Source organism: Guillardia theta (assembly GCF_000315625.1).
Source record: "Guillardia theta CCMP2712 unplaced genomic scaffold GUITHscaffold_6, whole genome shotgun sequence".
Taxonomy (NCBI): Eukaryota; class Cryptophyceae; order Pyrenomonadales; family Geminigeraceae; genus Guillardia; species Guillardia theta.
The window spans coordinates 533171-546937 of NW_005434668.1; the positions used below are offsets into that span (position 1 = coordinate 533171).

Below are 13767 nucleotides of genomic sequence, written 5' to 3' on the forward strand. Positions count from 1 at the left end.
AAGTCATAGATGAATCGATCAGGCTTCGACGCAGTCCTTGTCTTGCGCCGCTTAGAAGCATTGTCTGGTGTGGGAGGCTCGGCCCCGATCATGTCCTGATCGTCGTCCTGCAAGGAGATGTTCAGGAGTGACACAGCCGCAGGTCAAGAGCCACCTGAGTGCCCTGGGACCAGTTGAGCTCCTGCACTTGCCCCTCTGGCGTGCAGAAATCCCCGGAGAGGTACTCGGGAGTGCAGTAGACAACTTCCCCGTTCTCGTCTATCTTGGACTTTTGTGAGAGGTTCTTCTCTTCCCTGTCTGTGTCGCAAGACATGACATTGCTGAACTCCTGCGTCAGGCGCGATAGAGGCGAATTGATGTTTGCTGGCCGTTTCTTGGGGAACATCTGCAGAACAACTGTCAACGCCTCGCGAGATCAGGTACGTCTGCAGCAGAAGACAGAACTTCTAATGAAGTTGCAAAAGAGCAAGTGTTGGTGAGAAAGTACGCAAGAAGACAGACTACTGCAACAAGACTAAGCAGGAACCAAGGAAGCCCCTCGGGTGGAACCAATGAGAGTAGGAAAGGGAATAGCAAGGGGGAGCAAGGTAGCGGAAGTGTACCAAATGCAGCAGTAGAAAGGAGGAGAAATAGACGAGGGAAAGAGCAGGACATCAAAGTTCTAGAGTGAAAATCAAGACGAGAGGATGGAGGACAAAAACAATTTCTAGCGTAGTAGCGTTGTATGTGGAGTTGAGACAAGCACAGAAAGCAGAAGAAGAAACACAAGCATGAGCAATGGTTAAAAGTTAAGGAGCAGGAGCAGGAGCAGAGGCAGAGGCAGAGGCAGAGGCAGGAGCAAGAGCAGGAGCAGGAGGAGCAGGAGCTGCATGATGGCGGCAGTGGTTGCTCCGAGCCTAGAAGGGCAGCATGGAGGGGCTCTTGTCCATCGAGCAGCACTACCCCTCCATGTCATATACCTTTAGGGGGTGAAGGTCGGAATAGGTGGGAAAGCAGGTAGGGTACCCCCACCCCCAATCCTAAACCTTTTGATGATGAGTACCGGTCTCAGGTTGGGTCTAGGGTGGGGTCCGAGCAAAGCTCCTTCGTGAGCGACGCAACCATCTTTACTACCCCTTGGTAATAGGCTTAAAACACGGGTCCTATGTCCGTTAAAATTCAAATAAACTACAACTTATTTTAAAAATAGTGGCACGGCGCCGCTTGCGTAACATGCTCTCACGATGTGCTTTTGAAGTTCCTGGGACGAGTACAAGGTGGTTATTTATAGAGATGATTGGTACTGTAGCAGGGGTAGATCTTGTACCACACTTCCCTTTAAAACTTAATAAGATGCAATCTCACGGGCCTTTTGTACCATAATCTTCTTTTATACATTATTTTAACAGGATCTCGGTACTGTGGGCAATTTTAAAAACTGCAGAAGCAAACCTTTGAGGTAATGCAGGCCGGGCAGCCTCCTTTAGCTCCCTCATCGTCGCCCTGTGCCACTCCCGCTTGTCCTCGCCTTCCTCGTTCATTCCTCCATCATGTCATCCGGTCATAATTCCTCTTGCTTCTCTCCTTCTCTCCTCCTCCTCCTCCTCCTCACCCTCACCCTGCCCTTCCTTGGCGACTTGGTCTTGTTTGATTTTTCTTCCCAATTCATAGCAAATCCCTCCCCTCGATCCTTCTGGACTGAAATGCCACCTTTTGGTGGATAATTTGTTTCTTCGCTCCCATGGTTACATGCTTTCAATCACTCAGCAGCTATTTGTACCTTTTGGTACCGCCATGCTCCTGCAACCAGTTTGATCTTGATCCTGCTTTGATGTCCCTGCTCAACCTTCGCTACTTTTCCCTGCGCAACCTTCACTTTTGCTTTCCCATCTTTACTGAAAGTGATCGAAACCTTGTGTGTGTATATGTTTGCATTTGTGTAAGCGAGAGGGCTTTTAATGTTTTTGTCCTTGTGTGCTCGCTCTGCAACTAGCAGAGACATGTTTCCGTTGCATTGCTGTGGTTCTGACAGGAATCTTGCAGTATTGAGACATGATTCAGAACCTGTGGTCACTCTGTGCACTCGCTCGCCTTCTGGAGGGCAGCACGAAGCCTTGCGCACCGCAAAGCCCTCTGAAGCAGCAGATGGATCGCAACGATCACTAAGGATGGCAATAGCGACGGCCGGATGCTTTGGGTCGCATGCGAGGACTTTGCCTCCTCGCTGACACTGCCATTTTATGTAGATGAAGGATAAGCTCAAACCGTATTTGAAGCTGAGTGTACAATAAAGCTCTTTCAGAGAGACTGCTCGATTTACGTAATGTTACACGAGGAATCTATTGTTGCGACCCCGGAAAACTTAAAAAACAGAAATTCTCTTAGTTTACATCTTCAAACGTTACAATGTCTTCATCCACATCATCCAAGGAAAGATAATCTTTTGACACGAGTCAGCAACAACGTTCCCTTCTTGCCTTGAGAATTACCTGGAGCACGATTTCCCACTGATAGAATCGGGTGGCTGTCACCGGCTGCAAGCTCCTCAACTCGCCTGTTTCCAGAAGTCATGAGGTTATGGCAGTTGTTGGCTTCACCTTATCAAGTCTTCAAAATCTGACTTATCGTCACAATAGAATCCCAAGGCAAGAGATGGATCGATGTGCGCTAGTGACATCTTTCCTGGGTGCGCACAATGAAAAGATGCGACGTTGATGTTCTTTCTGATCGATTGATAAGGCTAGAACGGAAAAATATCAAAATGGATAACAATCGCATCCTCATTCGAACCTGAGTTATGTGAGGGTCCAGATAGTAAGCATTATATCCTCTGACACCAACAAAGTAGTATGAGTGTCTTGGCCGTCCACCAATGAATCCCAGGCTCTGCAAATGCTTGTCAATTCGAGACAAGTGCTGATCTTCAGACCTGAGGCAAACTGAGGTATGACGCAAGCTTTGGAATATAACTTGGATTGATCCTATCACTGTGAGCCTCTCAATGGCGAAATCTAAACGTTTCACATCCTTACCTTGCACCGAGTCTAACGGGTACGACAACAATTAGTGGCCTCCACGAGCAAGGTTCCCTTGCTTGAGCCATTCTGCTGCAGTTGGTACCCGAGTACGCCTGTGCAAGAGAGAAAGAGTTAGCAGAGATGTGGAAGATAATCAAGTTATCCAATAATCATAACATACCTGTCGAGAACAAGCCACACTCTCAGCCAAATCACGATAGATACAGTGATCTTCCACAAAGAGCATTCCAGCTGTGTGGCACGGCCAGACACCCTGAACTTCGCATTGAGAATGAAGAGAGCATAGAAAAATTCAGACGGACCTCATTCATATTCCATATATGCCTGAGGACTCGACAGATTGTGTCTGGTCCAAACCATCTGATTTGTGCAACTAAGTGCAAGGTCGGTCAAAAGAATGGAGCATTACTGTCCAATGCTGCGATGAAATTGCTGTCCAGTTTGTGCTATACGATGTATTGAAAACATGCTCGCTGGATGGTCTTCAAACAACTTCAAAATTTGTCCATACCTGCAGCACAATGGTTGAGATATAGCCCCATGTAGCATCAGAACTATAACCAGCGAGGAGTGGGCTTGTCCCTTCGCAATCGCCAATCTCTCCTCAAGTGATGATGTAGCAATGCTTGTGCCAGCATCATTTGGCCACTGCGCAGCATGCATCCCCAGCCGCTGTCTGAAGTAAGATTGCTCGGTTCGATTGGAGAAAAACCAGATCGATATGTGAACCTGACGCAACAAATCATCACCGGCCATATCATCGTGGAGTTGTTTTTCAAAACTGAAGATGAAACAAAAGGAGAGAAATGACATACCAGAGCCTTGATTGAATGTCGTGTTTGAAAGCTCTTTGTGCGCGCATCCACACCGTTTGCTGGTCGGTTGTACCGCGATTTGTAGCATTGCCACGGGGAGAATCTGGTCCAACTTTATACTTCCATCCCAAAACCCATGCTGGAGCACATGAACCATCAAGAAATTGCCTCTTGTCTAGTTCTGGCGGAGGTCCATCAACAAAATTGCGAAAAATGTATGAACGGTCTCTGCAACTTTACGTGTAGCGTTTGCCATGTTGTTGTGTGTGTTCAACACCAGCTGTCGAGACAGTGGAAGCAAAATGCGGGGTTCGACAAACATGTACTCGCTATCAAGCTTGCTTCTAGGAGAGTCCGAGGCATCGACGCTGGATGTAAGGCAGTAGGCTCTGTCGACGAGCTCGACCTCACACTTAAACTTGACATCAGCCATTTCACGCATCCAAGGCTCTAATTCGTTCTCGTCAGCTGCGAAGTAGTAGTCGCGGAGTATCCACCACTGACTGTGCTTGGGAGAAACGCTTCTCTGTGACGATATTTTGATTGCCACAGGGAACCTTCCTTCGTGTCCATCTACAACCAAGTTTTGCACCTTGCCAAATTCTGCATCATCTAAACTCACGATACCCTTGAGCTCCCATTGTGCTGTACCGCCGTTGAAGGGAAAGACGTGTGACCAGTATTGAAGTTCACAGTCCTCAGTGATAACAACATATCGCTTCTTCCAACCCCTGCCATGATATGATAATTTGTGAAGCCAACCCTGCTTGATTATACCCTTCCTGCTATCAGGAGACAAGTGCATGTAGGACTGATACTCATCAACAGGCAAAGGTGGTATATGGGGAGTTTCGTGGTTGGAAAACTTCGGCAAAGGAGCGCAATTGCTCCCCATCACCCTTGAGTTGGGAGAAGGAAACGATTCGACAAACCCTGCAGCCATCGTTCTTTCTCAATGACCCTCGCAGCCTGATAGAGGAAAGAGGAGACAAGTGCCAGCCTTTGTGTTCTTGGTAATAAAAACAAGAAGACGCAAGGAGACGGACCTCAGCTCCTCTTTTTCTCCACCTTCTCTTCGCTGGTTCCAAGCCTGGCTGCCATTTTGTCTCTCTCTCTTTCTACCCTTACCCCTACCCCTAACTCTTCCACTACCCCTTCTCTCTGTCCACCCCACCCACCTCTTAGGGTCATGGTCCCCCTCCTTGCCTTGGGTAGGATACCCCTCCAACTGTACTCTAGCCCACTCCAAACCAATTCCAGTCACCCTACCCCTGATAGTGGCTGGTCTTAAACGGGTGGTATTCTTATCGAGAGGGTGACATGGTTCACTCCGGGTTCTCTGAGGGAAAGGAACCCATAGGGGTGGGATCAAGCGATCTCTTGAGGGTGGGGGTAGGATTAAGCAAGCAGTATCTGGGGTGGGTAACGATTATGCGTATGAAGAGGAGGGGTGGGGTTAGGAATATGAGGGGTCCGATGATGGGGTAGTGAAAGATTTGTTCTTAACGAAATTGGGTAGGGTGTCTTGTTGATTGACAGTTGGGGGTAGGGTGATCCTTCGTTGCACCTGGTAAGACCTGGTCCTAGAAAGAAGGCTATAGGAAGGAATAGACAGATAGAACTTCCCTCAGTCCGTTGATTGTACCGTCGCACCGGAAGCACCACTGACCGGACGGCCCGCCGGCGCCCGGTCGTGGGCGGGCCCGGCCATTGAACTCAGAGTAAATTCCGACTCGGATGATCGCCGGCCGCCCCCCGAGCCTCAGCTAAGCAGGCCTGGCTTGCCAAGCACGCTCAGGGCACTGGGCCGGATTCGACCGTGAGTGACTGTGCACTGCCGCGCCTCGGGCCGCCAGGGCCCGGCGCTACGGCGGCGGGCCGTGGCGGCCCGCAGCTCAGGCTCCGACCCGGAGTGGCCAGCAGAACTTGGAATGCATGGCCGGGCCGCCGGAGGCTCGCCCCGGCAGATTGTTTCTAGTCCGCCGGGTAGGGTAGTGACCCCTACCTCCATGATTCATGGTGGAACTCACAAGAGGCATCCAGAGAGGGTGGGGGTAATGACCCCTGTAGGCTTTTTTGACTTTTCAAACCGCAGCACATGGTCTCTAAACCCCTCCCAGCACCTGTATTTCAAGGGGTAGGGGTCATGACCCATTGGTATCACTTTGTTGAGTAAAATTTGTACTCTGATGACGCTGCGTGCCGCTCCTTCAATGGGCCCGGAGGAGGAAGGGGAGGCAGTGGAGAAAGTGGAGGCAGGGGAGATGAGGAAGGTCAGGAGGGGCAGCATATGGAGCAAGAAGAGAACCATAGCAAGCACTAGAATCAAGGGGGGAGGGAGATGGAGATAGAAGAGCAGGAGGATATGGTGGAGACGAATAGTAGTATCACTAGCTGCAGCTGAGCAAGGTTTTCGGGGAATGATTTTGAGCACTGCTGATATTCTGGGGAAGGATTGGTGACGTTTTTTCATGTTGAAGAGTGAGTGTTCTGATGGCGCATGTGCATGAATGTCGGAGTATCTAGAGGAGAGGAACTACAAATGGAAGCAGGGACAGGCCCACATGGATCAGTCTGGGCAATGAAGGGGGAAAGAAGCGGTGAGGGGCGTGAGAGGGGAAAATCGATTTGAAAGGAGCTGAATGAAGGACAAGCGGAGGAACTTGAGGATTGATCAGTGAAATAGCTTGTGTATATGATAGGGCGGACCGACAGGGGAGCCTTGTGACTGAAGAGAAATATACCCGTCGTTCTATCTCTAGTGTCCTGACGAGCTTTCTTGTTCTGCTCTGCTTTTTCTGTAGAGTTGTGCTTACGAGTTTGATATGGATATTCTTGCCCCGGTTGTGTTGGTAGGCATGTCTCATTTAGAGTGCTAGCATTGATGCAACAACCTTCTGCTTTTGATCTTGTTAACTCAGGATAACTTTGTGAGTGCGTGTTTTCTTGCTCTACACAACGGTCCTTGTTCTTTAATGCTTCAATCTTCGATTCCCTTTGAACGTCCATAACCTGATTCGATGCAAAAGAAGTGCGTAATTGACATGGAAGTAAAGCACCTGGCAGGTTCTTTTCACCAACAAAACAGACCAGGAATAATCATGAGTACTGAATAGTGAGTAATTCTCCTCTGTTATAGTTTGCGCCTTCCATGTCTTCAATGGCTATTCGCATGCTAACTATCAACAACAGCGATTACTTGTTCAAGCTTTTGCTCATTGGAGACTCTGGTGTTGGAAAGTCTTGCCTCCTCTTGCGTTTTGCCGACGACACCTACACTGAGAGCTACATCAGCACCATCGGCGTTGACTTTGTGAGCATGTTCTTCTTCCTTCTTCCTCGTTCTTACTCCAATGTCAGAAAATCAGAACCCTTGAGCTCGACGGGAAGACGATCAAGCTGCAAATCTGGGATACGGCTGGTCAGGAGCGCTTTCGCACCATCACCTCCTCCTACTACCGAGGAGCGCACGGGATCATTGTTGTGTATGACGTGACCGATCAAGAATCGTTCAACAACGTCAAGCAGTGGATGAATGAGATCGATCGCTATGCCAACGACAAGGTCAACAAGATGTTGGTCGGCAACAAGTGCGACCTCACCGCGAAGAAGGTGATGCCTAAGGCTTCTGCGGGATCACCAGGGCTGACAGTGCCTGCAGGTCGTCGACTACAACACAGCTAAGGAGTTTGCTGACCAGCTTGGCATCCCCTTCTTGGAGACCTCGGCAAAGGACTCTACCAACGTCGAGCAAGCTTTCATCACCATGGCGGCTGAGATCAAGGCTCGTATGGCTCAGGCACCTGCACCCAAGAGCGGCGGCCAGTCCATCCAGGTGACGAGCTTCTTGTGTGTGCTGTGAGGGGCTAAGACCTTGGCAGGTTGGAGCAGGTGCTGCAGTGGGGGAGAAGAAGGGCTGCTGTTAAGCGAGGAAGAAGCTCAAGGGGTGCAGAGAAGTTGTACATGGGAAGAGGAGTGGGATGGCTTGCCGTCTCTGTCCATTGTGATTAATTGATTTTTGATATGTGGAGCGACTTTCCATGCTCGGGTTCACAAGATGAGAGACGCGTGCGGTCTCGGCGTTAAACTTGCAAGATTCATAAATCCGATGCGAATTGACGTCGAGAGCTTCTCCTCCGCTGCTTCCTCTCCGCTTGTGGTTTACTCTTCATATTAGGCTTTCAAATCCTTAAGTGTCTGTACGTCTTCTCACAACTCTCTCTTGTTAATAAGAACCTCCGTCGGGATCCACTCCTTGTCGACGAGCTTCTTCCTCGGCCTGCCACAACACGAGTCAAGTCAGACCAATCACCTCCCTCATCTCGCACACCTGGCGGATAAGCTTCTGCAGCTGAGCAAAGAGGAACGGACGATGTTCTCCGAAGATTTCTCGAACTCTCTCTAGGGTTTCGTCGACGCTCTGTTGGCCTGTAGGAGCGTGAGATACCGGCGCCAGGACTCAGTCAACACACCAGCATTGAGACGTTTGATGTTCGCCGAGAACTCGCGGAACTGCTCGGGCTCGAGAACGCGTTTGACCTGAAGGACCACCAGCATGATCCTTGTCCTTGCTGTTCCTCCTCCTCCTCCTCCTCCTCCTCCTCCTCCTCCTCCTCCTCCTCCTCCTCCTCCTCCTCCTCCTCCTCGTCCTCACCTGCTGGTAGTAGGTCGCTGCATCCATCGTGATCTCAGGCGCCGCATTCTACCACCGCAGAGCATCATGAAGACGGCAAACGAAATTGACATGGTGCTGTCACCTGCGAAGATGCTTGCGGGGTTGACTTGGGCATGGCATTGGCTCCTGCATGCGGATACCCTTCGTTCATGATCAGGCATTATTTCCTCATCAACCAGACGATCGACACCTGCATTCCCGCTCGGGTATCCCATACCAGAGGCTCCTAGATGCGCTGGTCAGGAGTTGGCGTTGGAACTGCAGGCGAGAAATACCGGGGAAAGCATCCACATTCCCATTGTAGAAGTTCATCGAGGTCGATGGCTTGCTGTAGGTCGAATCAACCTCTGCAGGGAGACAAGAAGTGCGACGTCACCTCATGAGATCGATCGAGGGGGAAGGGATCGAAGAGCTATTGAACGTCGAGTCCATCGGCTGAACAAACATCATTGGAGCCTCGACGGGAATGCCAAGAAAGCTACCGGCAGATTGTCAAGCATGCCTTGGACATTCAGAGTGTCGAGACCAGTGTCTGCCTACAAAACAATTAAGAACTGAACTGGTTAGAGGAGGAGAAGAGGGAGGAAGGGGTCGGGAGGGGGGGGGGGGGGGGGTAAACCTGCAGCATGTTGGAGATGTTCTTCTTGAAGCTTTGAAGCTGGAATTTCGAGTCAACTTGAGTTCGTCAACTTCTCAGATCTTCAAACCTGGGAAGCGTGCTTCTTGAGCGTTGCGATCTGAATGCACGTTAGAAACCCAAAGCAGAGCAAGAAGGCAAAGCAAGCACCTGATTCAAGGCCACGTTTCTTGCTTCCGTCAGCTGTGCGATCTGAAGAGCGATAAGGACAAGGAAAACTTTCCAGAAGGGGACATTTGTTCCCCCTTGCAACCAACCTCTTGCTGCCGTTCGCTCAATTGCCTCTGAAGCTCCGAACTGAAGCGCAAATGAGCAAATAAAGTGATAGTTGAGAGTCCGATGCCAGTCACCTCCGTTGGTTCGCCTTGTTCAGCTCCTCTCGGGTCTGCGCCTCCTGCTGTTTGTGGTGCTGGGCGACTCGTTTCCAGTGCTCCACCTCGCGTGTGAGCTCCTCTGCCATCAAGTCAGGAGACAGGAACCGTGGCAGAACATGTCTAAACTTGACGAGTCAAATGTGCATGAAATTGTGCTCCTCTTCCTCATTATATGCATGAAACGGTGCTCACAAGGAAATCCTGTGTCAATACATGTCTCACAGAAACTTGTCTCTAGAACTGACTTGTCTTCTACATGACCTGTTCCTTCCTCCATCTCACACGATGCAACGAGTATTCATCGTATCTTGTCGCTCGTTTGCATTTTCACTTGCAATCATCTGTGTTGGGGGAAAGAACAGACATCCAAGAATGGAGTTGGTGAGAGGTGAACACATGAGTGCAGGGTGCAAAGGGTTTAAAGCTAACGTCGAAGATGCTGAGGATCATGAGCAAAGAGAGAATAGATGTGGTTGCGAGAGAAGTTGAAACATGTATCGTCTCATCTCAAGGATCGTGAGGAGATCATGAAGACGAGATTTTCAACTCAAGAGGATTGAGAGCGAGCTGTCTCCTCCTCCTCCTTCTCCCTTGTGCTCTCTGATGTTGGATGGTTGTTCTCCTCTCCTCGCTTCCTCTCTCACCTGCTCTTCGTCCGTACGCCTGTTGGACCATCTGCAGCCCAAGCTGCATCTGCCCGTCCGCCGTCGTCTCTCCGTCCATCTTGCCGCTCCCCTAACTACCCCCACCCCCTATAAATTCCACCACCCCCTTCACCGACTACCACCCTTGTACACCTCCACCCCTGCTCTCTACGTGGGGGACCTGAATTTCGAGTGGTTACCCCACCCTCTTACATCAGGGTACCCCACGCATGACCTGCACTACCCCCTGGTATATGACCCCACCCTCGCATCACCGCCATGAGGGCTGCGGACGTTACATCAAATTCTTTTTTAAGGGGTAGGGGGTAGTGCAAATATGGCAGAGCAGGTGAACAAGTGGGATCAAAAGGTTCCTTCTAGGGGTAGGGGTCCCGATTGTGAACTATAAATTGGGGGTGGGGTGGAAGAGTAGGGTAGGTGTTGTGCTGAGGACATTTTATGGCGAGCGAAGTGGGGCTGGGGAGGTAGGCGGGGATAGGAAGGGGGAGGAGGAGGAGAGAAGGAGGAGAGGAGGAGGAGAGGAGGAGAGGAGGAGGAGAGGAGGAGAGGAGGAGGAGAGGAGGGGGGGGGGGTAGAAGGAGGAGATGAGAGGAGAAGGAAGAAGGAGAGAGGAGAGACAAGATCGGTAAGATTCGAGAAGGTTGGTGGGGGCATGTGAGAGGATGGGGAATGTGAAAACGTTCTGGCGCAGAAGAGATGCCAAACGTATGCAGAACCTGAAGGTAGGAGGGGAAGGGATGTTGAGGCGACTGGGGAGGCTCGATGGGAGATATTTCGCAAGATGTTGTTCTTGTTGGTTGGTTACATCTGAACGGAGACGGGATTGAATGAAAGAATATGCCTGCTTGCCTCGCCTTGAACGACAAGATCTGCCGCCCTCATGAGAGCGCTTTCCCAGCTCTTCACCCATGCTACGGGACGAAACAGGGTATACTCCGACCTGGCATCTCCGTAGTTGACGTCGCTGCTGTGCTTTCTTCGCGCCCGGTCGAGGTCTTCGCGGAGCAAGCGGAGTTTTCGAGCCGAACTTGTCAATCGAGTCAAAACCTGCGGCCATGTAAGTCAGATGGTCGCGCGCTCCCGCCTGTCGCATTCACCTGCTCGTAATCCTCCATGCTCCTCGCAACAGTGGTGCCCAATTGCATTCGTGAGACTGAGGCAACTAGCCCAGCAGCTACACGGGCACTGAAGTCCTCCAGCGGGACTGTTACTAGCGGCGTTCCACACCAGAGAGCGTCGACGCCTGTCGTGTGAGCATTGAAGAGCTGGAGAAGGATGACGTCATAGCTAGCCCTCTATGCCTGAGAGACTCACCGGAGTGTCTACGAAGACGTCTGCCAAGCTCTTGATCTTGAACTCCAGCTGCCTGGAAACACGCTGAGTCGTTGCGAAGGATTGAGGAGTTAGGAACCGAGGGAAGAAGGTGCTCCATGCGATCCTTGTGACGTCCACGCCCTTATGTCGTGTCAGCACCGAAGCCGGGGCAAGAGCAAGGTACGTTGTCGGCAGCGAGCAGGGCGACGTTTGGAGGCGGCGTGGGGTCGAATTGCATGATCCACAACTTGGCCTTGGGTACTTTCCTCTTCAAAACTTGGCTGAGTACGAGAAGAGGCAAGGGAATAAAAGACACCAGCAGGGTGATCCAGGTCTGCAAGGTGTCGGGGTCGCACTTGAACAACGTGTTCCACGAGCACATGATGACGTCATCATCCTCAAACCCGCTGAGCGTGTGATTGAAGCTGCAGCAGGTAAGAGGAGCAGGCCATGGAGGAAGATTTACCCGTCCTTGTCGAAGAAGAAGAGAGCTGACCCCGCCGACCTCAGGGTCTCTCCCAGCCGCTCCCTCCTCACTGACACATCGGACTCCTGCTCGAGCTCTAGAGCTTCACGGCGAGAGAAGACATGGTCGTTGAGCATGTACGAGCCTGTCGCGTGCGGAGTCAGAAAGAAGCAGCACTGACAGCTCAGGACGACCGAGCGTGTAGAGCATGCGCTCCGTGTAGAACTCTGCATACTCAGGAGGCGATACAATTCGATCGGTTGCAACATAATGAACGAAATCTGCCCCCATGGAGCCTGGGTAACCATGCCACTGTAGCTGAAAAGGACGCGAGGTTACACATAGTATGCAATTCAGCTCTGTGCTCCTTTTCTACCTGCACAGGCGATGGCTCCATGGCAAGTACCTCTGTACATGGCCAAAGCGTCCAGCCCGTCAAGTCTACCAGCACGGCGATCTTAGAGGCACTGATCGACTTCGCACTTTCAAACACATCCATCCTATCTTTGCATCAGCAACGTCGCGATGCCTGAGGTACCTCACTTGGTCATGTCATGAAAACTTTCACAATCCGTTCGAATCTGCTCTTGAGCAGGTGATCCATCCGTCCGACCGGGGAACGTGTGCGTTCCTCTCGCAAAGCAATGGACGTGGAACCTGACATGCCTCTCAGCGGCTCCCATACACTCCAGCCGAGCACAGACACCTGTGTCGATCGTGCATACCAAACAATCCGCGCACAAAGTTAGCAGTTGTCGTGTTTCCTTGGAAGCCTGAGCAGGAGAAGTAGCCAACTCTCAAGCGAGAGGACGGGGATAGGCTCATCCCTTCTTCCACGTCGAACTTGGGGAATTTGAAGCCTCGGACCGCCCTGTAAAGGTGTCACAAAGACGTGTTTGAAACACGTCGGCTACTGACCCCAACACGTTCCTTGACATGTACTGTACATTCTTTAACATATGGAAGGGCTTGAGCCCATACACGCTGGCCTGCCATGGCATGAACAGTTGATCACCTCGCTCCAGACATTCAACGAACAACTCTCGCAAGTGAGCTGAGTGATTCTTCCAGAAGCGGAAGTCAGCCGTTTTCTGCGCGAGCGTCAGAGCTGTGACCAAAGGCGTCCTGTGCCTGGGATTGAGCGAGACGGCAGCCGATGTTGCTTCCAGTGCTTGCCGGTAAAATTGCTGTGCGAGATGAGGTTGGCTTGCAAGGTTGCCGAGGGAGATGAGCGAAGAGCCCTTGTTGTTGTAGGCCTCTAAGAAGTCAGGCTTCAATTTCGTCGCTGCCTCATGCAGCTTGACCGACAGCTCAAAGAGGTTTCTTGAAGAAACGAAGTTCCCCATGAGGTAATACGAGTCAGCGTCGAGCGTGCCTCTTCGAATCGCCATGGCGTGATACTCCGCAGCCCTCGCAGCATCCCCGTACATCCGTTCCAAGATTATTCCAATGTGCGAAAATGCACGCGGATCCTGTGGGCCCAGCCGAGTTGCAGTAAGAAGAGCATCAATAGCCAGCTCTAGAGCCCCCCGATCTCTCAGAAGGATCCCAGCATCAATCCATCGGTCTACTGATGTCAAGGACGTAGCGAACTTTGCATCCAATGAGCTGCGTGAGTCTACCAAGTCAGCCAAGTCGTCCTGCAGGAGATCTTGTCACAGCAGAGAGATCCTAGCCAAACTGTACCTGAGCTAGCGCCATGACCACGACGAGGATTGAGAGCAAGTCTCTTATCTGTAACCCACGGAAACCTCTCATCCTGAGTTCGGATTGCAGGATCGTACAACAAGAAGGAAGTTCAGTA

At 51.2% G+C, this 13767-nt stretch overlaps 5 protein-coding genes across 5 annotated transcripts; 2 read left to right on the forward strand and 3 right to left on the reverse strand.

Moving 5' to 3' along the window:
- Positions 1–1426: 1426 nt before the first annotated feature.
- On the forward strand, positions 1427–2073 carry GUITHDRAFT_150368 (hypothetical protein). The gene has a single exon (XM_005840216.1). The coding sequence runs from the start codon at positions 1530–1532 to the stop codon at positions 1701–1703; it is 174 nt and encodes a 57-aa protein (XP_005840273.1). The 5' UTR covers positions 1427–1529; the 3' UTR covers positions 1704–2073.
- A 287-nt stretch (positions 2074–2360) lies between these two features.
- On the reverse strand, positions 2361–4775 carry GUITHDRAFT_133035 (hypothetical protein; the record flags this gene model as incomplete). Its single annotated transcript, XM_005840217.1, has 10 exons — positions 2361–2419; positions 2469–2533; positions 2577–2719; positions 2770–2908; positions 3012–3109; positions 3178–3270; positions 3320–3377; positions 3529–3746; positions 3886–4013; positions 4073–4775. 10 exons carry the CDS (start codon positions 4773–4775, stop codon positions 2361–2363), a joined length of 1704 nt encoding a protein of 567 aa, XP_005840274.1.
- Positions 4776–6896: 2121 nt separating this feature from the next.
- On the forward strand, positions 6897–7950 carry GUITHDRAFT_91995 (hypothetical protein). Its single transcript, XM_005840218.1, has 5 exons — positions 6897–6947; positions 7025–7145; positions 7193–7444; positions 7494–7667; positions 7714–7950. Exons 1-5 carry the CDS (start codon positions 6934–6936, stop codon positions 7756–7758), a joined length of 606 nt encoding a protein of 201 aa, XP_005840275.1. The 5' UTR covers positions 6897–6933; the 3' UTR covers positions 7759–7950.
- A 91-nt stretch (positions 7951–8041) lies between these two features.
- On the reverse strand, positions 8042–10241 carry GUITHDRAFT_101000 (hypothetical protein; the record flags this gene model as incomplete). The annotated part of the gene is made up of 15 exons (XM_005840219.1): positions 8042–8111; positions 8161–8260; positions 8305–8371; positions 8487–8534; positions 8590–8648; positions 8698–8733; positions 8783–8835; positions 8884–8942; positions 8990–9043; positions 9127–9165; positions 9215–9244; positions 9295–9336; positions 9402–9441; positions 9495–9597; positions 10163–10241. 15 exons carry the CDS (start codon positions 10239–10241, stop codon positions 8042–8044), a joined length of 879 nt encoding a protein of 292 aa, XP_005840276.1.
- Positions 10242–10984: 743 nt separating this feature from the next.
- GUITHDRAFT_101001 (hypothetical protein) lies at positions 10985–13721 on the reverse strand (the record flags this gene model as incomplete). The annotated part of the gene is made up of 12 exons (XM_005840220.1): positions 10985–11230; positions 11281–11448; positions 11498–11549; positions 11595–11638; positions 11682–11922; positions 11964–12108; positions 12158–12281; positions 12340–12463; positions 12507–12620; positions 12670–12834; positions 12882–13603; positions 13650–13721. 12 exons carry the CDS (start codon positions 13719–13721, stop codon positions 10985–10987), a joined length of 2217 nt encoding a protein of 738 aa, XP_005840277.1.
- Positions 13722–13767: the final 46 nt, after the last annotated feature.

Excerpts from the sequence above, each read along its gene's own strand:
- GUITHDRAFT_150368 (XM_005840216.1), top strand. The coding sequence starts at position 1,530 with ATGTCATCCGGTCATAATTCCTCTTGCTTCTCTCCTTCTCTCCTCCTC.
- GUITHDRAFT_91995 (XM_005840218.1), top strand. Across the intron at positions 7,445-7,493 it reads GCGACCTCACCGCGAAGAAG|GTCGTCGACTACAACACAGC; the intron begins GTGATGCCTAAG and ends CAGTGCCTGCAG. Across the intron at positions 7,668-7,713 it reads GCGGCGGCCAGTCCATCCAG|GTTGGAGCAGGTGCTGCAGT; the intron begins GTGACGAGCTTC and ends AGACCTTGGCAG.